Source organism: Chenopodium album, chromosome 9, assembly GCF_948465745.1.
Source record: "Chenopodium album chromosome 9, dcCheAlbu1.1, whole genome shotgun sequence".
NCBI lineage: Eukaryota > Viridiplantae > Streptophyta > Magnoliopsida > Caryophyllales > Amaranthaceae > Chenopodium > Chenopodium album.
The window spans coordinates 60,623,685-60,646,582 of NC_137842.1; the positions used below are offsets into that span (position 1 = coordinate 60,623,685).

General features: G+C 31.0%; 1 protein-coding gene and 1 long non-coding RNA gene across 8 annotated transcripts; one reads left to right on the plus strand and one right to left on the minus strand.

Moving 5' to 3' along the window:
- Positions 1-5,858: 5,858 nt before the first annotated feature.
- LOC145560014 (protein IQ-domain 26-like) lies at positions 5,859-8,379 on the minus strand. The gene is made up of 3 exons (XM_081621268.1): positions 7,706-8,379; positions 6,736-6,942; positions 5,859-6,636 (listed from the first exon to the last, which is right to left on the minus strand). The coding sequence occupies exons 1-3, from the start codon at positions 8,120-8,122 to the stop codon at positions 6,031-6,033; spliced, it is 1,230 nt and encodes a 409-aa protein (XP_081477394.1). The 5' UTR covers positions 8,123-8,379; the 3' UTR covers positions 5,859-6,030.
- Positions 8,380-9,335: 956 nt separating this feature from the next.
- Positions 9,336-15,152, plus strand: LOC145558644 (uncharacterized). 7 transcript variants are annotated; one of them, XR_014092589.1, is made up of 6 exons: positions 9,336-9,503; positions 9,643-9,718; positions 9,889-9,998; positions 10,151-12,218; positions 13,542-13,946; positions 14,919-15,152. It is a non-coding gene; the product is annotated as an uncharacterized LOC145558644 (long non-coding RNA). The 7 variants fall into 7 exon arrangements; XR_014092588.1 differs by lacking the exon at positions 9,643-9,718 and having other exon boundaries at positions 13,542-13,602; positions 13,731-13,946; XR_014092584.1 differs by lacking the exon at positions 9,643-9,718 and having other exon boundaries at positions 9,337-9,503; positions 10,151-10,293; positions 11,655-12,218.
- The last annotated feature ends 7,746 nt before the right edge of the window (positions 15,153-22,898 follow it).

Here is a 22,898-nt window from a genome sequence, read left to right on the forward strand (position 1 = left end):
TGACTGAACTGAACTGAACTTATTGGAGTTGAACTAAACTGAACTGAATATTTTAATTGAACTGAACTAAACTTATTGAAGCTGAACCTGAACTGAACTGAATATTATATGAGATAAGGAAATTAAGAACTGAACTGAACTGAACTGAACTGAACTGAACTGAACTAAAAATAATCTGAAGAGAACGGACCCTCTGTTCTAATCAGTTCATTTCATTTCATTTTTGTTCAGTTTTTTTCAGTAAATTGGAACAGACATTAAAATTAAATCGCGTCTACGTCATTTACCTTTATGGCCCTCTTTATCTATACCAAAAAAAGTTAAAGTATTCATTTTAAAAATTTCTCAAGTATAGTTGCAATACATCGTTAAAAGTAAGGTTATTCTTTGTATTATTTTAAGTTGATTTCTTTGTCTCTACATATTCACTTTCATTGACATATGAGTTGATTTCTTTGGAAAGTAAGACATTGTTCTTTTAAGCTAAACTAAACCAAGTTTTACAAGTAATAGAATATGTAGTGCTCAAAGTATCAAACTTAATTGAATCGAAAACAAATCTAATTTAGAACCATGTCCTTATGAGCTGGTGTACAGTGGTGTGCTCTGCTCGGGTAAAATTTGCTAAACTCAACCTTATTTTGCTCTACTTAGTATAAATAAGATGTTCTATTAATACATGTCCTGTTCATAAACTTAAAATAATAGGGTCCAATGTGTTGTATGGAGTAACTAATTAAGAACAAAGGAAGTATAATCAATTAACAAACATTATAGTACTTCAAATAAAGATAGATTTGGGTTAATTAAAATCCTTATATTATAGGGGTAAAAATGGAATAGAAAGAGTAATTTTGGAGACAATGGTGGATAGATTCTTATCTTCACAGTGTACGAAATGTCCTTGATGGTATGATGTGGGGTGAGTTTCTAGTCAAAAGGGTTGTGCACAAATAACATGACCCCATGAGGCCATTGATGATGTAAGCCCACAAGTAGTTTGTTCGCTTTCCAAGAGATTCTTATGCCTTTCACTATCACGATATCGCTCCATAATATCCAACTAATCATTACTGATTTGAAATATTGGATTTTTTTTCTTTTTTTGAGAGAGAGAAAAAAAAAAAAAAAAAAAAAAAAAAAAAAAAAAAAAAAAATGTGTTAGATGTGTAAGTTGTTCATCCTTGAGTATTTATCGAGTAAGATTAGATTTGCTATAATAAGATGATTTACATTAATTGCGTTGAGTTTCATCTCTTGACTATCAATATAATTCTTTGAAGAGTTATTTTACGAAAATAATTGTCAATAATTTACTCATTTAACATGTCAATTTGTTAACAACTATTCATTTAAAAATGATAGAAAATATCAATAGAAAATTCTCATCCTAGTTTAGGATATATTTTTGTATGAGATTATCTTTGATATCTGTACATATCTAGTTAGCTTTTGAGCTAACATAAAGGCGAAGAAGTAGTCACAGATAACGTCTCCTTAGTTGAACTTTTGGAAGACTTATCATTTTTATAATACTCCTTCTTTTCTTTCTTAGCTTCCGAAGAAAGCCCCTTCTTCTTCTTGTTATAGGTGATCGAGAGTTCCATGTCATGAGCTCTCGTCGCTAACTCTTGAAAAGATCCTAGTTTGTTACCCTTATGATGTAATGTAGTTCCCAACTCATCCCATTAATGCACATCTCTATGGCCGAGGTTTCAGTCAGTCGATCTTAGAAACCTCTGCCATAGAGATGTGCATTAATGGGATGAGTTAGAGCGCCCCAACGTTTGATGTAATCAATGACTGGCTCTTCATCCCATTGCGCAGTTTGAGTTAGCTCAGTCATTGATTACGTCAACCGCTGGTGCGCTCTAAGTTTGGAATGTAAAGATCGACGGACTGAAACCTCTGCCATAGAGATGTGCATTAATGGGATGAGTTGGGAACCATAAAAATTCAAAAAAAAAATATACGAAAACAATGATTTTATTGATAATTTGTGGGTTACAACTCTCGTAGATCTCTTAATTCTTTTCTCCAAAGAACTAGGGTTTTGATATTTGTTTATAGTACGAGGCCTTGTTGACTTAATCCATACTATTTACCTACAATGTTTGGTAGTAGGGAGGAGACAGGTCTTGTGACTTATTCCATCTTAGCCTAATTAAACCCTAGAAACGACTCTCTTTATATAGGGAGTCGTATAGTAGTTAACAGGATAATAATCAAATATTCTACGGGATCTTGAAGATAAATATCTTATATTTATTGATATTATCTCCTAATTTACATATATCTTACACCTAATAATTAACAAAATTTCGGTGTCAACAATTATATTATGAAAACTTTATATTATCTAACACTATATTTTATGATAAAATATTTTTTTTATTATGTAGTAAAATTAAGGTCAAAGCAAATAAATGCATGGATAGTGAAAAAGCCCAACCCGTCCCAAATATTCTGGGATAGAGGGGGTATATCTATCGTTAAATAAAAGTCTTATACGTAGTATATACTTGGTATGGTGGGATTTATCGTCAAATAACTTATTTATTAATTTACTTTCGATCAACAAAACTCCTGTAACCTTATTCCAATATGTTGTAGTTTCTCATAAAACAATAAAGGCAAAATTGACTGCAACACCCTGAAGTATGGAAGGTGCACTGAGCACCCTAAACTTTGCGTAGTAGTCAAAACAGTACCAACTATAGTGTCAGGTTCAACTCATGACATAAATGAAAATTTCCGGCATCTTATTTCACCGGGAAGAGGTGAATCTTCACTCTCTAAAATAGTTACATAGTCTTTCATTCACTTAGCACACATGGATTCACCTAGTCCGATGAAATAAGTGGCCGAAAATTTTCATTTAAGACACGCATCGCACCTAACACCATAATTGGTGGTGTTTTGGCTACGACGCATATTTCAGGGTGCTTAGTGCATCGAAACCATACTTTAGGGTGTTGTGGCCAATTTTGCCAACAATAAACTACGGAGTATTTTTTTTCTTTGAAATTTGTTTGTAAACAATTTTAATACAATTCCTCACATAAAACCACATACTTTTAGAATAATTGTGTTTTTTTATTTAAGCTTGAAGGAGTATATTTTAATAAATTATCACGGTATGTATGGGTTTATAATATCAACATTTTCTAATTAACATTCGTACGATTTTAACTTGTGATTTGTATAAACACAAAGCCAGCAGCCCGTTAGATTAGTTAACAATAGGTAATTTAATTATAATCCCGTAATAATATGATTAGACAAGAACTCAAGATTTGAAAATTTGAATCTAGATCTCTGATAATCCTCATAGTTTAAGAGGAATATTCTTATCATTGAGCAATGGGATCTACCCTTATAAAATATTTTGTTACAACAACATTATATCATAAACTAATCAACACCTATAGTTTTGAGGTTACATGAAGGAAGGAGGGGAACCATTTAGCTCAAATAATCCAAAAAGAAAGTGGTTTTATGTCATAGAAAAATGTGCCCTTTTTATAAATTTGTACAAGGTTATATTACTAAGAACAAGATGAAGCCAAATATGTACTGAGAACCTGCATGGAAGCTTACATTATTGAGAAATAAATACTCTATAATTTAAGCCTAAGTTAGGCTAGCTACATTGTAACTTTGTAAGAATTTCAAATATTTCACAAAACGTTTGCTATGTTCTAGACTCTAGAAAATATATCATATAAAATATAATAAAGTTTAGCTATATTTTATACAATTTTTGAATAGGACTGTTTTCCCTCCATAACTGCATATCTAGATTACTAGATAACTAGATTGCACCTAATTAAAACATCTAGTCTAGCTTACTAAAAGAGCATATTATCAATAAATGTAAATCAAGTTTTAAATTTAAAAAAAAAAATAAATCACAATTTAAAGATTTAGGTTTGTAATGTTAGTCAGAGTGACTTTTGTCAAATAAATGGTTGTGTTTAATTCACTCAATTCATGCTTTGATTAGAAATAGTGTCAAAGTCGAAGCATGTCAACTAATTTTGAATGGAAGAAGAAACATAGAAATCTTTAAATAGATTCAACTTCTAAAAAAATCTCCCACTACACGACATACCAGTGACTATTTGTGATTTTAGCGGTAAAAAAAAAAAAAAAAAATTTAATCGCAAATTAATATATAAAAAAAATTATTTGCGTATTATCAATATCTTTCAAGAATCTACCAGAGTAATACTAAATAATAAAAATAAAAATAAAAATAAAAAAAATCTTTGAGAGTAATTATAATGCATGGAATGAGAGTGAGTCGATCGTGTGTCATTTGGAGGGTAAGTTTGGCGTTTAATTGACACATATACATACATGTATATATGTCTCTCATCATTTTATTTATTTTTCATTTATGTGTAGAGAGTGACATCGGAAAATAATATTTACTCCGCACAAGATTCATTCTCAAGAGACTCAAGACTTTAATAAACAGAATTTATAGATTATCAGTAGGTTATGTGTGTGGCTGGCCACACGGTATGGCCAGCTAACACACAAGTAACCCCTGATTGGTCTAGTAACCCCTAATCCTCTTAGTAACCCCTTCGACCTAGTAACCCTTTAACCTAGTAACCCCTGACCGACCTTGTAACCCCTCCGACCTAGTAACCCCTCCAATCTAGTAACCCCTGATCAAATTAGTAACCCATTAAACAATCCCATCAACCTAGTAACCCCTGACCAAAGTAACCCCTCCGACCTAGTAACCCCTGACCGAATTAGTAACCCCTCCGACCTAGTAACCCCTGACCGAACTAGTAACCCCTTAAGTAACCCATGACCAAGTAACCCCTCCGACCTAGTAACCCTTGACCGAATTAGTAACCCTTTAAGCAACCCCTCCGACCTAGTAACCCTTGACCAAAGAAGTATTCTATGACCAAGTAACTCCTTCGACCTAGTAACCCATGACCAAACCACCAATTCCAACCACCACAACAATCAACCATCTCGCGCACCACCATTTGCGCCTCCAGCCACCGTAATTCACATCGTTAATATTTGTTCTGCAATCAACACCAGCCTAAACTGATATAATTATTTCTCGTGAATCTGCAATAATTTTTGAGTTATTTCACTTGATTGCATATTCACGTAAAAGATTTGACTACCATGAAATGATAACAAATAACAATTCTTGGACAACCACGTTCTTCATGCTTTCCCAATTCACATGGTTGAAATAACTATTCAACTTGAATCTGAACAATTCTTCATGCTTTCCCTCCAATTTTAGACGACGAAACAGAAATCAAATAAAAAATGTTAGGGTTGATGAATTTGCAGAAAATTGCAGAAATGAAAAGCCGATTTTGACTGTTACGAAGGAAATTGGAATGTAATTGATGAATTTGTACCTGAATCTGATGAAATTTGGGGGAAATGTTAGGGTTTGGAGCTTCGAAATTTAGTCACTTATGCTTCAGTAGTTCCTTTCTTCTTCTGGATGACAATTTATATGACAAAGAAAACGAAGACAATGGCGGAATTCGGTGCTCCGACCATTGACGGTTAGGGAGAAAGTTAGAAAGAGAAAATGAATGGAGAGGAGAGAGGAAATTTCTTAAAAGTAAAAATTGTGGTTCGCTACACGATGTGCCAGCCACATATGAAAGTTTGTAATAGATTATAGATACGACTTGTGTGTAAAAGTGTAAAACCCATAATTGGGTGGGAGTATATCTGGCTTTAACATAAAATTTTCGTAAAAATCTATATAAGTCAAGCGCGGTGCACCTTATATGTTTCTTTGAAGTTATAAATATGACTATATGAGGACTTTGGACAGAATTTGCACAAGGTTAATATGATTAAAAAGAGTAGACACATTTTCCATTTTCATGGATAATTAGTTGATTTTCTTTAGAATATACAAGCACCCTGTGTTTCTAAATTTTTACTGAAAAACATAACCAAGACTACAAACACTTTTATGCCTTCACTATTTTCATCAAAACATAAAGTGATTCTCATTTCATTTCACAAGTTCAAGCAATCATGAACTTGAGAGCTAGACCTCTGCATCCTACCACCACTTATACTATTTCTAGCTGCCATTATATCTTCCAATGATAGACGGGTTTTAGGCCGCCCCTCCGGCCTTTGTTTTGGGGCACTCTGAGACCTCGTCTTGGCTCGAAACGATTGTGTATTTGCCATATAGCTAGGGAAGTTCGAGTAAGGCCTAAAGAAGCTATCCCCACATACACTCTTGGTGGGGGTAAGAGGACCATTGGATCGGATTGAATTTGCAAACCGGGGTGTACTTTGTGCTGTTGAGCTTTTACATTCGTCGCCATAGAATCCCCAGTCATAGTCATGTGGGGTCTTCTTAAATTCAGGTATGGAAATCCGGCCTGGGTAAGGATGTGATGGTAGTGGTGAAGACATTGTTGGGTATTGCATTTCTTCACCACTAAAATCATACATTGAAGGGTTGATTCTTCTTGACCTTGACTTAGTTTTATATGTATCAATCTCAACGATTTTTGGACTCCCTTCATATGCATTATTGTACGGCTCATACGATGTTGATAGTCTCTTGCTATAAAATTGATCACACCGCGATTCATCAAACCTATTATCCTGAAAAAATATATAGGGAAACATCACACATTAGTCATTGTAGATGCAATTAATTAAATTTTGATCATCTATTTTTCAAATACAATTTGAGACTCTTACCATGGATTTTCGTGATCGAAACTCCGAGGGGACCTTACTAATTCGATTTAGAGCTAATTTAGCCCTTTGAGAACGCGCACCGGCTTGAGCTCTAATGAGAGCTTGCATACTATGTAGAGTTGCCGCAGCTCGCTTTCGAACAAGATAGCCTCTAACATGAGCTTGTAATTTTACTAGTCCTTTTAAAGCTCTAAGTGCTCTTCTGGCCTATTAATTCAAAACATTAAAATGTTACATTCCTTCCATTTAGCTTCGAACATAAATCAAATTTAATTTCTTAATCAGTTAATCATGAGTAATTATCTTCATATGATAAAATTTTAAATTCAAAATTAATTTACAAAACAATATTCTACATGTAAGTTTCAAATTCAAAAATAAATAATGCACTCATAATGTCAAAGACACATGGGAAAAGGAAGAAACAAACTTAACAAAAAAAGTTGACCAAATCACTCTTGAAGTAGTAACATGAAAATAATCTTTTCAAGTTACCAGAAATACCTTTTTCCACCTCTAGAAAGTGTGAAAATCATTTACTCTTCAATTTCCAACCAATTCTTAGATATCATATCTTCAGTTTTAAAGTTTTCATTAGTACACAGTTGAAAAATTAATTTAAAACCATGGTACTATAGAAAATCTAACAAAATTCACATTCTACATTTTGTCCATGAAATTCAATTTGATAACCCAAAAATTCATATGAATGTCAACTAGCGTAAGTAGATCAAATCCCGGCCTACATCACTACCTTTTAAGCATCAACAGAATAAAAATCTTAATATAAAATCAGAAACCCACCATATTAAACTTATAATCACAAAACAAAAACCCATCTTAAACCCAAAATCACACAAATAAAAAAACAAAATAAATAAAAACTTAAAAGTTAAAAATTCAAAAAAGCTAAATACTCAAATTTCAATGATAAATAAAGTGGCCAAAATAAAATAGAATAAAAACTTACCAAATAACCTCTAAAAAGTGTTTGAATCTTAACAGCAGCCCATCTATCAGTTCCACCACCATAAGAAAACAGAGTTCCCCTGTTTTGGCTAGTCAATCTAACCACAGCAACCGCCGCTTGTGCCGCTGCAACAGCGGCATCAGCGGCGGCAGCAGTAGCAGCAGCAACAGCAATAGCATGTTTAGTTTGCTCTTTTTCAGTCTCAGAAATTTGATAATCTCTATACCATTGATTCTCTTTTTCTTTCACTCTTTCTTTTGTTGTTGTTTTTGTGAAACTCCATCTTTTTTCCACCATTCCTATTTTCTCTCTCTTCCCAAACCCATCTTCATTTGTACTGTTTTTAGCAGGTTTTTCATTGTCATTTTGCTTCTTCATTCCTAAAATGGATTTAAACCATCGAGTTGCTCTGCCCATTTTTGAAAAAACAGGGGATTGCTCTGTTTTTTACTCAAAAAAAAGGGGAAAAAAACAGAGAAAATGGGGGGTTTTGAAAGATTTGAAAAGATGGGTTTTAAGATATGATAATAAATTTTATTAATGGGAATAAATAAGGAAAAAGATGGGTGTGAGAAATAAATTGTAAATGTTGAGATTTGATTGATGGGTCAGAGAGTTTTTACATGTTGCAAGCACTGAAGTTGGGAAGTTTTTGGGGTTTTGGAGTTGATAAAACAGGGGTATTTGCCAGTGCAAAGTGGTACTAGTGATTGTATTTATAGAACTAAGTTTTAAATTATTTTTTTTATTTTATTGGGTTTTTATTTTTCAATTTAAAATAATGGAAGTAAAAAGAATAATAAAATGAAAATGTTTGCTCTTTTTTGAATTGGAAATTGAGATTGTTTTATGGGGAAAATAGAAGGTTGTAAAGATTTTGATTTTTAAATTGTGATGATGCATTGGAGTCAAAAGTCAAAAAGGATTTGGTGATTTTTGGAAATTAAAATAAATTTTCATAAAAATATTGATAGATTATGTTAATAATCTATTGTAATTATCTTGTGAATATTTTATGTATATATTTCCTTAGTTAGCTTTAGCCTAACCTAGTATCCTTGATGTATATATACTCACTTTACAGGTAATGAGAAAGCACGGCAAATATTCTCTCATACCCTTTTCCCCTAATTTTCACTAATTTCTATTTTGAAGGTTTACCTCCTTCCTCCCCTAACATTTCGGTGCCAAACTTATAATTGACTTATGGTGAAATATTTAAATTTATTTCATTGGTTGAGTTAGATGAAGGTTAAGTTCTTATGCTCAACTAAAAAAAAAAAAAACAATGATAAAGATTGGTAACAAATTGGCAATGATGTACATTGGTGTTGGCTATCAAGAAGATTGTTGTTGAACCTAACTAAATTAGCACTCAAAGTAGTTTAGATCAATAAGTATTATTAGTAGCAAGAGTAGTTTTGATATGTTAATCATCAACAAACAATAAAGTTGATTCATTGAATCAAACACTACAGAAATAATATTATATATCCATAACCATTATAAAAATGCAAAAGTTGCTACTATTCCTTATGAATAGTGTTTTTTGGTGCTATTACATAGGTGCCCCTGAATTCATTGAATTGCCGATTTTGCCCTTGCTTTCTCACCTACTTCCTCACCTTCTTCCCCTCTGTCTTTCCATCTCAGAAGAAAAAAGGTCAGATTTAGGGGAAACAATGAGAGAGAACCTAGAGAGAGAAAACTAAAACTTCAGCAACTCAAGACCACCGATCATCCCTTTCGACGATGGGGCTTCGATTCTTCTCAGAATTTCGATCGTCACATTCATCAGGTCCGATCTCCTTTCTTTTTCTCGATTTTGTTTCAAATTTTTGGGGTTTACTTGTTCGATTGTCGTGGATTTTTGCATATATGTTAATGTTGTTTTCGAATTTTTTGGATTGAATCTTTGTGGGTGTATTTGTGTGTAGGAAAAAGAAGAATTTCTTGAAAAACCCAGTTCTTTATTTTACAATTTTCGTTGATTCAAGCATGATGATGAACTGGGTATTTCTTTTTTTAGTCAATTTTTTTTTTTCCTTAACAGAAATTAAAAGTGAATGGAATTGAAATAGAACATAAAAAAAAAAGAGATTCTTAGTAGTTAGGAAATTGGGGTTTAATTTTAATTTAGTGGTGAATAAGTTAGTAATTTCCCCTAATTTGATTTTAAACAGAAGGAAAGAAAGAGGAATTGACATGGAAGAACAGGGCTTGGAAGGTGGTCAACCTGTAGATCAGTCGAGACATCCATCTGGGATCATCCCTACTCTGCAGTATTCTTGAGGTAAGATCTCTATCCTTTAATTTTTATAATCATCTAATATCAATTTTGACAATCTTTTCACAGTAATCCTTTTTTGTGCTACGTTTCTTCGTTAAGCTTCTTAATTAATTTTCTCAAATTCGATTAATAACTTGAACTATTTTAAAATGAAGGAGTGGTGATGAAACCCTCAAGGATTTTTGCCCTTTTGATCTTAAAGGGAAAAAGAGGAAAGAAACTGTGATGAACGGCGCCGGAGGTAATGGTGTTGGGGAAGTTCCTGCCATCAATTTGATGAAACTCAGAAACTTGTAAGGTATTTTCTCTCCTTCAATTTGATGTGGTTGAATAGAAATATGTAAAAATTGCTCATTTCTGGAAGATTAGGCTGTAATTTTTTTCTTGGACTTTTGCTCAACAACTTTAATTTAGATGTTTGTTTTTTAATCATCAAAAATCATTTCTCGATCTAGCATTTCATTGTTAATCGAATTAGAGAAATTGAAGCAGCTCACATGTACTTTTTCAATTGATCAGCTGTATAGATGTAAAGTAGGGATATTAGAGGATATGATAAAGCAAATTTCAGTATATTGCTTGATTTTTAGTTTTAAGCTACTAATTACATAACCAAGCTTATTTTTTTACATTTAATTTATTTCATGTGTTTATTGTTTGTATTTCTCATCCATCAGACCAAAATAAATCCTTCTTAAAAAAATATATGGTCAAAGTTAATAAATAAACCATGCAAATGTCAAAATGTTCCTCCATATATACAAATAATTAAAGAACGGAGGAATTGAAGTATATATATCATTCAGTTAATAATAAAGCATGATACGAGTATTATGATAATTTTTATTTTCATCGCATAAATATGATGTTGATTATGATTCATGATCTTTCAATTTTCTTTTTATTGTGTGGACATAATACAATACCCAAAAAAGACGACTCTACAATTTATTCGTGGTTAGTGGTTGTATGAATTATGATATTTATCCAGTAGCTAATTTTAGATGTTTGTTTGGTTTGGGTGCGATTCGTCCCGGGTAAGGCACTGAAGGAGGGGTTGTGATATTCAGGATTTCTCAGCTTGGGAAAGTAGTGATGATTGTGTTTCGAATTGTGTTATCTTATCACATAATGTTTCTGTGGTTTCGAATTGTGGTATCTTATCTTTGTATGGTTAGTAAGGTAGTGATGATTAAATTTTGATTTGTGTTATCTTGTTACATATGTTTCATTGGTTTCAAATTCTATTCTCTTATCTTTGTTATTTGTGTAGTGTTTAAGCTCAATCGCTCTTTCAATTGTTGTGACTGTAGTTTTAGAATGGTTTTCATGATTCCATATAGTATATTTCTGTTTGTTAATGGCTTTCTTTTTTTACTTTTAGAATTTATGACAAATGGTTACTCTTTGTAATGTGAATTTGAATTTTTCTTTATCTTTCCAATGCTCTGTAAGCCTTTTGCTGTCTTCTTTATGCGGTATTTGTTATAGTTGTTTATAATCTGGTGGCAAGCATGGTCTATGTATTATAAGGCTTGCACTTGCATATTTTTTTTAAAATGTGTTTCTGGAACGTGTTTTTTGTTGTAATTATCTTCTACAATCCTGAGCTTTGCTATCTATAAATTATTGCTTACCAAGTACTCTCATCAAATGCAGATTTCTGGTGGAAATCATGGCTGGGCCATTAATTCAATCAACTAACATCCCTGCTTCATTTGCATTAAATGGCCAATTTCAAAGATCTGGGCCATTTATTTCATATTCTTAGTAATTTTGTCAATTTTGTTTATGTCATTTGATGAATATGATGATCTTACATAAAATGGGTACTTAGATTTGTTACTTATTACTTTGTAAGTTAAAAAAGCTACTCACAAATAAGGAATGATAAAAAGATAAAGGCTACATTTAATCGTTTGTTGTTAAATTATGGGCAATTTTAATTTTTGTAAAAGATTGATAGAATTTTCTTTACATTTTTGAAAATGGCAACTTCGAGGAACAAAACATGTTTTTCTTACTATTTTGATAAAAAATCTGAAGTACACAATCTGAACCAATTTCAGCATTTGAACTCTAAAAATGACAAAACCAACAACGTTAGATCAGCTGCCAGAAGATGTAGATGACTTGATTGACCTCAACTTGCTGTTCTCAACCCCATTCATTGTTGAAGAAACCTTGCAGCAGGATCCTGAGGACACTGCAGACAAAAAAGCCGTGAGTCTATAATGCTTTATTGCATTATGTATTATTGCTCTTAGTTTTTGGGATTATTTATCATATAATTTCTTTTCTTTAGTATCTAAACCTTTCACAATTTAGTGAGTTGCTATTCACTTTTAGTTCTTGACTGTGTGTGTGTGTGTCTATGCTCGTGCCTGCGTGGCTGCATGTACTGATATTTGTGCTGTGCTAAACTGCTGATCCTATATGGAATATGTATTTCCCATCCATTTTCATTCACAGAAATTTTAGTGCAATATACTAAATTAGCCATGAGTACACGTAGTTAACACTATCTACATTTGTAGATTGATCTTGCTTGTATTATGCTTTTTTCTAATTTACCTTGAGTTTAGATAAGTTCAAAGTATTAACTCATAAGCTATGCTAAATTCTGATGAGAGCTTCCTACTGCTTATTCCAACATCTCAATTTGAAACAAAATCCATTATAAAATTAGATTACAAGTATGAACCGAACTACAAAAATTCCGTGAACAAGGAAGCCACAGAAGCTGCCAGAAATGTAAAGAGAAATGCCACATCCTAAGCCCATAATCATTACGATTGATTCACCTTCACCTCCAATCTGATGATGTAGTATTAATAAGTGTGCAGGTTTTAGTAGTATCGCTATATAGGTTCCTCGATTGACTGATAAATGCTTAACCCTTTGTTTCTTGTAATTTTGCTATTTTTGTTTTGAATTTGTTATGGTGGATTGAATTGATTCTCTGCTGATGCTGTCTTTAGTATTACTGGACTCTTGGAAAGCAAGGGTTCCTCTTGGTTATCTCTTACTCCTTAAATTTGCTTTGGGTTTTGTATTATAATGCTTATTTTTCTATCAATTGTGTGCATTTTTGTATTAGTTGTTGAAGTCTGGACATTTAGCTAGGTGTAAATTACAAAATAAACTTGATCATATTCTACATTCAAAGAATAAACCAAAAATTGGGGCAAACAAACAATCTAAATCAAAATAAGGCTTGTCTATGGGTAGTATCAGTTTATATTTATGAAAATGAAGAAGATGTGAAAGAAAGAGCTAACACATGGTAATATTAGTTTATATTTTACGAAAATCAACAGAATTTGAATTGCAACTGCTCTATAACTGTCAAGGTTTTCTTTGAGTTTTGATCAGATGAAAAGCTGCTATTATTAGTGGGTAGATACTGGGAAAACACTAACCACCTTTATCATTTTCCATGATTACCTTTTGTTGCCATTGGTCATTACTTTCTGAAGCTTTGTTAAATTAATTTATAATCTGTTTTCTCGGAGAATGAAGATAATGTGCTTGCTTGTTAATCAGTTGGGGACGGTGGGTAAAAAGCGCTTCGACAATTACAAGCTGAAGAAGATGAAGAGGAAAGGTTTCAAGTAGACTTGAAGAAAGCTTTACACAGTTCTTTTCATTTATCATTTCTTAATTTGCTTTGATGCTATTTTTAAATTGATTTGTTGACATAGTTTTTTGCTGGTTTTGATTTATTGTTCACAGAAATAATGAAATAATGATTTAAAGTGCGAGAATGCAGCGATGGAGACAACATTGATGAGAAGAAGAGGAGTTGCAGTTGAGAAGGATGGCAATCCAGCCAAAAGCTAAGATGAATTTTGGCTGCCTTACCAGAAAATATCTGTTGATATGGGTCTTTGGTTATGATTTTGTGACATCTGATAATTGCCAAAATAGCAAGATTTTCTTCTTTGCATGGTTAGCTCTTTGCCTGATTTCTTTTTTTCGGTTGCATATTTTCTTCAATTATTCAATTATTGAATGTGCATCTTTTAATAAATTATATGAAATATATATTGACTAATTATTAGTCAAATTAAATTATGATGATACTGAAATTTTTGCCCCTGGTGATGCTGATTCTGTTTCATACTTAGGAAGTCAAAAATATATGAGTTGCTGCTATTATATGTATATAGATGAACTTTGGAGCTTGGACTTGGATTGATTTTTGAATGTCTGGTTTATTAGTGCTAGCAATTTCCTGGATCATAGTGTTAAGCTATTATTAATCAAGAATTGAGTAGAGTCAAGTGATTGGATGCCCTGGTTTCCATCAGCTCATTACCTAGGTCATCCTGGGTTCAAGGCTCCTGTCCCCTTCTCCCTGGACATTATTTCTTAGTAGCCACCTTTTTTTTTATTTATTTTTTTTTAGGAGGAAAAGTAGTAGCCACCTTCTACAGGCCACCTCGAGAGGGTAATTGTGCACCTGATCTGGAAAAACAGTTTTAGGCTATCAAATACTGCATAGTTTGTTCACTTGTGCTGGTTTTATTTCATATGATCGATTTGTCTCAGAAAAACCTATGTTTGTACTCAGCAGCTTCATTATTAGGTTTTATATATGCTCAAGCTTTGTTATGACATACATTGCCATTTCTTCTAGAAATTGTCTATTTGCCAAATCAATTAGGTAACTAATAAGGATAGAAATAGTTGCCTTAGTGACAATTAGTACACCTTATTCTTTTTATTGATTGTCGGGTAGCAAAATTTCAGAGTGGTTTGTATCTTAAAGAGGTAATACTAAAATATAGCTTATTGGTAGATGGTGTCCTGATTAGCCGATTATTGAGTAATGACTGAAATGTATGGTATTTTTGTTTTATCTTTTTATTACTGGAATGCAATTTTTGATGAAGTGTATGGTATGCTACATTTTTACAGGTAAGGAAACATTGTTGCAGAGATGTCGAGAGCTGGAAAACATCCAAGATAAAAGCAATAGATAGTGCTAATCTAGAACAGATTTGTAAGATCGATGTCTTCTATTTAAACTCCCTTGCTAGATTATCAAGAATATCATAATGAGTCATTAAAGAACTCATAATTGTACCTCAAAAAATATTGTTGATCTTACATTAGTGTCACAGTTTCTTAATTTAAATGTTTTACTAACTACTTGGGGGTGTTATATGTATAGTTATCTAACCATAGAATACATCTCTATTTTAAATAAATAATAACTAGGAGGGTTTTAAAAATATTGCTCTTTTTTTTCTGTAACAAAAATGGATGATGTTTTTAAAAACTTCTGAGAAATAATTAGGGGTTTTTTAAGCTTTGGATGATCTAATGTGATGGTGTGTTCTATGTATTCCCCATTACTAATTTTCCCTTAATTTACATGTTCGAAAATCATTTTGATTACATGTTGAATAAGTTATTCGGTATAGATTTTGGGAATCATATTGGCCATGATCAAGAGTTTACTTCTTAGTCAAAATTGACATAAATTTAACAAAAAAGAAACTTTAGCTAAATCACATGCATATAATCCCCATAGACCAACACAAGTCCTTCCGGCGCATTTTGTCCTCACTCATGCGCACCCCAAGAAAACTCCCAAGACTACTCCCAGCCAAGCATGCTTAACTATGGATTATTATTAGAATATGGGCTTCCTAAAAGGAAGATGCATCTTGTTGATATGAGTAGTATATCAAACTCCTTTAAAGCAATCATGAGGGGTATTACAACTATTATATGTCCATATGTCTAACTGAGCAACTTTGTTTAAGTCAAAATCAACTAAACTTTCTAAATATATTTTCAAGATTATATATGTTTATGTTTTTTTGGGTTAAAATAAGAGTATTTTTTGAGTTAATAACACCCACAATTCCTTCTATAGTTAATAAGGTCCACATTTCTTTTTTGAGATAAAAAGCAGTTTTTATATATAAAACATATGCATGTTTACATAATTTAATACATTGCATGTAATAACAAAATAGGCCATATTATATCTCCCACTAAGGCCTTGTTCTCATCAGATTATTTTCAGTTCAATTCAGCTCTAATAAGTTCAGTTCAATTCAGTTCAGCTCCTAATTTCATTCTCTCATAAAATATTCATTTTAGTTCAGTTCAATTCAGTTCAGCTCTACTACGTTCAGTTCAGTTCAGTTCATCTCAGTCAATGAGAACAGACCCTTAGTACACTTTTTCAAAAATGTATACTTTCTTTTTTGCACTAAATTTAATGATTTGGCCACTTGTACTCATAAGGCATAACCCAATAGCCAATAGTCCATTGACCTAACATATTCATAATCTTTATTTATGACCAACAATACACAATCCATGTTCAACCAACAAAGACTCCAACTCCAACTAATATTGATAAAGAGGATCCTAACTAATAACATTTTGATACATTTAACTTTAAATCTATATACACTAAGCATACTTGACCCATTTAAAACAGTGTAAGTAATTTAAGTCGGAGCCCAAACACAACCACGAATATCAGAAAAACAAACACAGCCGCGAATTGTACTTATCTTGCCGTCGGAGGGGCACGCGCAACGCGCGTGCTCCAACGACTAGTTTTAATTAAGGGTGTGTTATATTCACCTGATTTCATATATCTAAACTTATTAGAATTTAATTTAATTGTAATTTAAACTTGAGTTACCCTTAAATAAGAGGAATTGAACAAATCCAAAGCAAATCATGGAACCAAAATTTCCTTTTCAGTTTTCAAATTGCATAGGCAAACTTAGAGTATCACAGTTAGGAAATATTGGAAAATTGGCAACATAGCAAATCTTTTAACAAAAATTAATTACAAATAGTACTAATGTACTATGAATTCATATGGTTTTATAAAGCTTGATTATGTGAGTAATAGCTTATGATTAGGTTTAATATTATGATCACCTGACCCTGTATCAGCAAAGGTAAAGTGAGTTTTTCTATTAAAAGATATGATCCTGTATTGGTGTTTTGTAACCTTGATAAATAGTCCGATTGATTTAAGTGCATATAGATTTGTACAACCTGAAAGGAAAAGAATGATGACAAACATCCAAGGTTTAACATATCCTACTTCTTAAAAAACGAAAGTTACGCTCAGTCGCTCACTTATCACTGCCTAATTGCATATGATTTTTTTGCTGCTAATGTGACGTGATTTTTATGAATTTAAGGGCCCGTTCATATTTACTTATTTTCAGTTCAGCTCCAATCAGTTCAGTTTAGTTCATCTCTAATCAGTTCAGCCCAGTTGTTAATTTTTTTGTTTTAGATGTTTTAGCATATTACAACAAAGACAATAATAATAATAATAATAATAATAATAATAATAATAATAATAATAATAATAATAATAATAAAAATAATAATAATAATAATAATAATAATAATAATAATAACAATAACAATAACAATAATAACAATAACAATAACAATAATAATAATAATAATAACAATAATAATAATAATAATAATAATAATATAAATAATAATAATAATAATAATAATAATAATTATTATTATTATTATTATTATTATTATTATTATTATTATTATTATTATTATTATTATTTTAAATTATATTCGTCGTTCAAAATGGTCACATGTTTTTTTATAGTTGAACTCATTGACAAAATGAGAGTACTACATAACAGTTACTAGCTTTCATAATCGGTTAGTTTTTCGTCTTCTTCTTCATTAAGTTGCTCCATTACCTCGGCATTCCTCTGAATTGACTCCCATATCTGATCAGTTATTTGGTTTCGTACAATATCTATAGCTGCTTTTCTGTTATCATCGTACATAGTATGATCTTCTGTTGGTCTCATGACTTCAACTTGGTGCGTGAATGGAATCCCTAATTCATGTAAACGAACAAAATTGTGTAGAGTAAACAAGCAACGATTGACTACAGTAAAATATTGAAGAATACTTTTTATTTATATATATATATTTAAAATATAATACACAAAAATTTAATAATTTAAAATATAATGATTTAAAATACAGAGTTATTTTTAAAACACTTTTATATTTTTTCATAATCCACTATATATATTATCATTAATTTTCATAAACATTTTCATATATTTTTATGCATTTTAATTTTTCAGTTCAGTTCAGTTCAGCTCCAATCAGCTCAGTTCAGTTCAGTTCAGCTCAGTTCAGTAAATATGAACAAGCCCTAAGTTGTAAACTTGTATTGATTTAACAATAATACTTAAAATTTAAAAGTAGAGAATATGTGTCTACCACTAAATGTTTCACTTAAAATTTTATGCTCGTCAATATACAATATTTATCATTAACGTACTTGATAGTTTTGATATAGTGATATACGAATCTCGATTGCGTACCAAAAAAGAGTACTTAGGGCTTGTTCTCATACGTTTATTTTCAGTTCAGTTCAAATCAGCACTTCAACTTAGTTTAGTTCAGTTCAGTTCCTAATTTCCTTCTCTTATAAAATATTTATTTAAGTTTAGTTCAGTTCAGCTCAATTCAGTTCAGCTGAGTTCAGTCAATGAGAACAGACTCTAATCAGCTGAACTGAACTGGACTGAATTGAACTGAACTTATTAGAGATGAACTGAACTGAACTGAATATTTTATAAGAGAAGAAAATTAGAAGCTGAATTGAACTGAACCGAATTGAACTGAAAATAATCGTATGAGAACATACCCTTAGTATCTAAATTTAATAGTAGGAGAAGGCAATTTATACTCATTAAGAAAACATTTCATGCAAATCAATGAATTTGCCCCTTGCATGTAAAATAATTTACTCTAGTGATTTCAAATGAAAAGAAACAAAATAATTTCCTCTTTCTACTTTTCAAATTATTTTTTTTCTGACAACAAATTAAAACAACTGTGTTTTAGTTAATTACTTTTCTTTTTTCACTTTATCTTTTAAGATTTGCTTTTAATCTGACAAATGCCTTGTGAAAGAGTGCATTAGATGACAAAAAGAATGGTCAGATTATAAAGTAAATTAAGGTAATGAAAAACAAGTAATTTAGAACAAAAAAAATAGAGAGAAAAGTTATTTTTGAGTATTACGGAGTTTATTTTACGCCTAAAAAGTTAGAGCAAAAATAAAATTAGACGAATCAAAAACTTTACTCCGTATTTCCCTTTATCAATTTCAAAAAAAGTTTTGTTCCACCAATCATAGTCTGCAACTAAATTTCACCTCTCTTTTATTTTATTTTATTTTTTACTATTTTTTATTTTTATTTTTTGCTTTATAGAGCAATGTACCCTACCCAAAAATGTTTTTTAAAGAAAAACACCTGGATTACAATAAAGTACTCCATATTTTTTTTATACAATAAAGTAATTAAGTAGGAATATTTGTACTTATTTATATTTTAAAGGATTTGGAAGACGCTAGGAAAAAATGTGACAAAAAAATTTTCAACTCTTTGACAACCCCATGAACAATTCAATTGTGTTCCTAATTTTCTAATCCAAATTATATACTCAATTAAGGTTTTCTCTAATTAAAAGATACAAAAAACATAGATAATATGTCTTATATGGAACACACAAACAACTCGAATGAAAAATACAATCATACTTTAAGGACCTATTTTCTTCAGCTTAAGTTAAGTTCAGTTCAGTATACTTCAGTTTAGTAATCAAAACATGCCCTAGTTTGTATGTTGTTACGTGATTTGTTTATACATCCTAAAATTTCCTAATTTTGTATAGTGATGAAACCATATACTATCCAACAAATTTTAATTTGTATAGTGATAAATATAATAATGAGTTATATTTCATCAAATATTACTCTCAAGCAGGCTTGATTGTGTAGTTGCTTTTGTACCAATGAAACATTAGAGCTACGGTGAGACTTGTAAGAGGCCAACGTGGGGAAATTTAGGTCATGGCATGAAATCAGAGAACATGGTAATAAGCAACTAGATCAATCAAGCTAAGGGATTCAAGGAGAATACAAATATCCAAGTAACAAATAAAAAACAAAGTAGCAAATAGTATTTGAGATTATATAATAACAAACCAATGACTTTTATATATTCAATTAGTAGAATTCGTTATTCTTAGGTCAATTTTGATTATAGTAAAAATTGTTTCAGGTTTCACAATAAAAATAATCAAGGCAAGTCCTAGTTAATTATGACTATCTAATTCAAAAACTTCATATATCCATTTTCGAGGTAATACTTATTTTTTAATTGGATTAGTGTATGTGGATCACTTTTGTTAGGTGTATACAGTATACCAATGAATAATGACTCAATGAGGTTTTAGCGTAGTGGCAATTCTAGCAAATGAAAACTAAAAGCCTACATACAATAGGTCACAAAGTCAAAATTCCTCTATCACATTTGTAATTGTAAATTGTAATGCCCTAATAGCTCATTTGCAACAAAATAATTAAATAAAATTTGGAAGGTGTATTATAGAGTATCAAATAAATTTTTGTAGGGCTGCAATTAAAAGACATGAATAATAATCAAATATAAATAAAAAAAAAAAATCAGAAAGAGTTAATATATTTAGTTGGAGAGTCCCTTCAAAGTTCCTAGAATGTCAAAGCTATCGTAATTAGCTAAGATGAAGCTAAGCTGATTAATATGGTATAATGTTGTTAAAATGTTATTATCAAGAAAGGTTCAAAAGTTTCCAAATTTGTTTGTGTTTCCAATCACTTCTTGGCTTTTGTGATTAATTTGATATTGGTGGGGGTGTTTATTATTAAGCTCAAAGAAGGACGAACTTAATCATGTCAGTTAAATGATAATTAGCATACATGTTTAAGTTTCGAATTTGAATAGAATAAAATTGAGTTATTAAGCAATTAAGCAAAGCATGTAATAGGCAAAATTATGTCTTAAGAATAATGATGCTATTTTTGAACCGTTAACACAAATTGAAGACTGGTCATGATGGTGTACATTAACCCTACCTTTACTCATTATACCTACTGCTGACATGCATACTTCATTCTTCATTATGTCTTTATTAATTAGTCAATAGTCATCACAAGGTTGAAGATTACTTCGTTTGAATATTTATGAGAGGGAGAGGATCTAGACGTCTATGATATATTGACATGTCATAGAATGTACTCATGAATGCACGTAAATATTGTTCATGAGTTGTGATATTATTTTATTTTTTGCGACAATAAGAACGGGTAATACTTTAGCACATTCTACAATTTATACTAAGATGGGATGCTAATTGTTTAAAGTTAGTATAAAATTGCTTGTTACTATTCTAAACTCTAGAAGACTACTCAGATATATTGTAAATTTGTAACCCTTTTTTTGTTGATTAGAATCGCAACATATTCTTACTAGCTAAAGCTAATTTAATCATTTAAAGCATATTTTTAATTGATTCATTTGTATATTTTGTACGGAGATATAGAAAAGATTGTTAAATGAGTTTTAATTAAATTCGATTCATTGAATATTACAGTATTAGGGCCTGTTCTCTTCATATTATTTTCAGTTCAGTTCAGCTTCAATAAGTTCAGTTCACTTCTTAATTTCCTTCTCTCATAAAAAATCCATTTCAGTTTAATTCATTTCAGTTAAGTTCAGTTGAACTCAATTCAGTCTATCAGAACACAACCTTACCTAACCTTTTCATAATTTTTTGGTTCATTGTAACTTAAGTTTCATAGTTAAAAAGTAAGTGATGAAAACCATGTAAAATACAGATGGAAGGGAGATGTATTTGGGAAGATGAGGAGGTATTGAAGACTTTGAGGTATATGTTGGATTATTACTTATTAGTACCTCTTTTGTTTGGGCTGAATTGTGATTCGTGCATCATGTTCTATGTTAGTGGGCTTACATATTTCGTAATTTATGGGATATGCTTATTCAATTGGACTAGTGGGGCATTGACATCATGCTTTTAGAGTGGGTCATGTGTCATTCAATATCCAATATTTGTTCCCACCGTTTGACTTGTTGGACTTTTCAATACTACCAAGTACCACTACTACCAAGTGGCCAATCATGCGGCGTTTTCGTAGCCCAATTGTTTAAGAACGACTTCACTTCATTTTTTGAATATGAATATATGATATTTGTGAGCCATAATATTTTAATTAGGAAAAATTTTAACTTTAAGGTTTTATTAATAAAAGATATTTTAATGAGCTTACAAACAATTCATGAGAAATCTATAATTCCAATACAAGTACATAACACCTCATAACTAATTACATCATAGATAAATCAAACAATCACAGAAGATGAAGTAGCTTATATTTTCTTAACATTTTAACTTATTTTTTATTAAATAAGTGAATGAAAATAAGGTGAAAAGAAAATGATCTTAGTGTTCAATTTCATAAAGAGTATTTTGTTTTAACCTGTAACTAGTGTATTGACCCAGACATTGCCCTGGAATGTTGCTTAGAGTTTTTTTTTTTTTTTTTTTTTTTTTTTTTTTTTTTTTTTAAAGTATAAAGTATTTGAAATTTTTTGTATTAATAATTTAGAAATATAATGTTAAAATATTGAAAAGAATTGAAAGAATAATATGAGTTTCATTTGTTTTTTTAGTTTTGGGTGTTTTTTTGTATTATACATTTATATACATTTATGTGGATGAATGAAACATAAATTATTACTAGTTAAGATGACAAGACGTGTGGTATTCATTCCATGAGGTAACGGCTGAACATAAAATAAGTAGAGTCAAATGACACCCCGACCTTACGACCAAATACGTTTGCGTATATTAATTAGTCTATTCACATATATTGCAACAATCATTAATTGTTTAGTCAATTTCAACAATAAGAAGTAGTCCTTTTATTCAATCCTCATCGATTTTGAATGAGAGGTTACAAGTAAACCACAAAATGAGCTGTTCACAGTTTTAAACAAATCA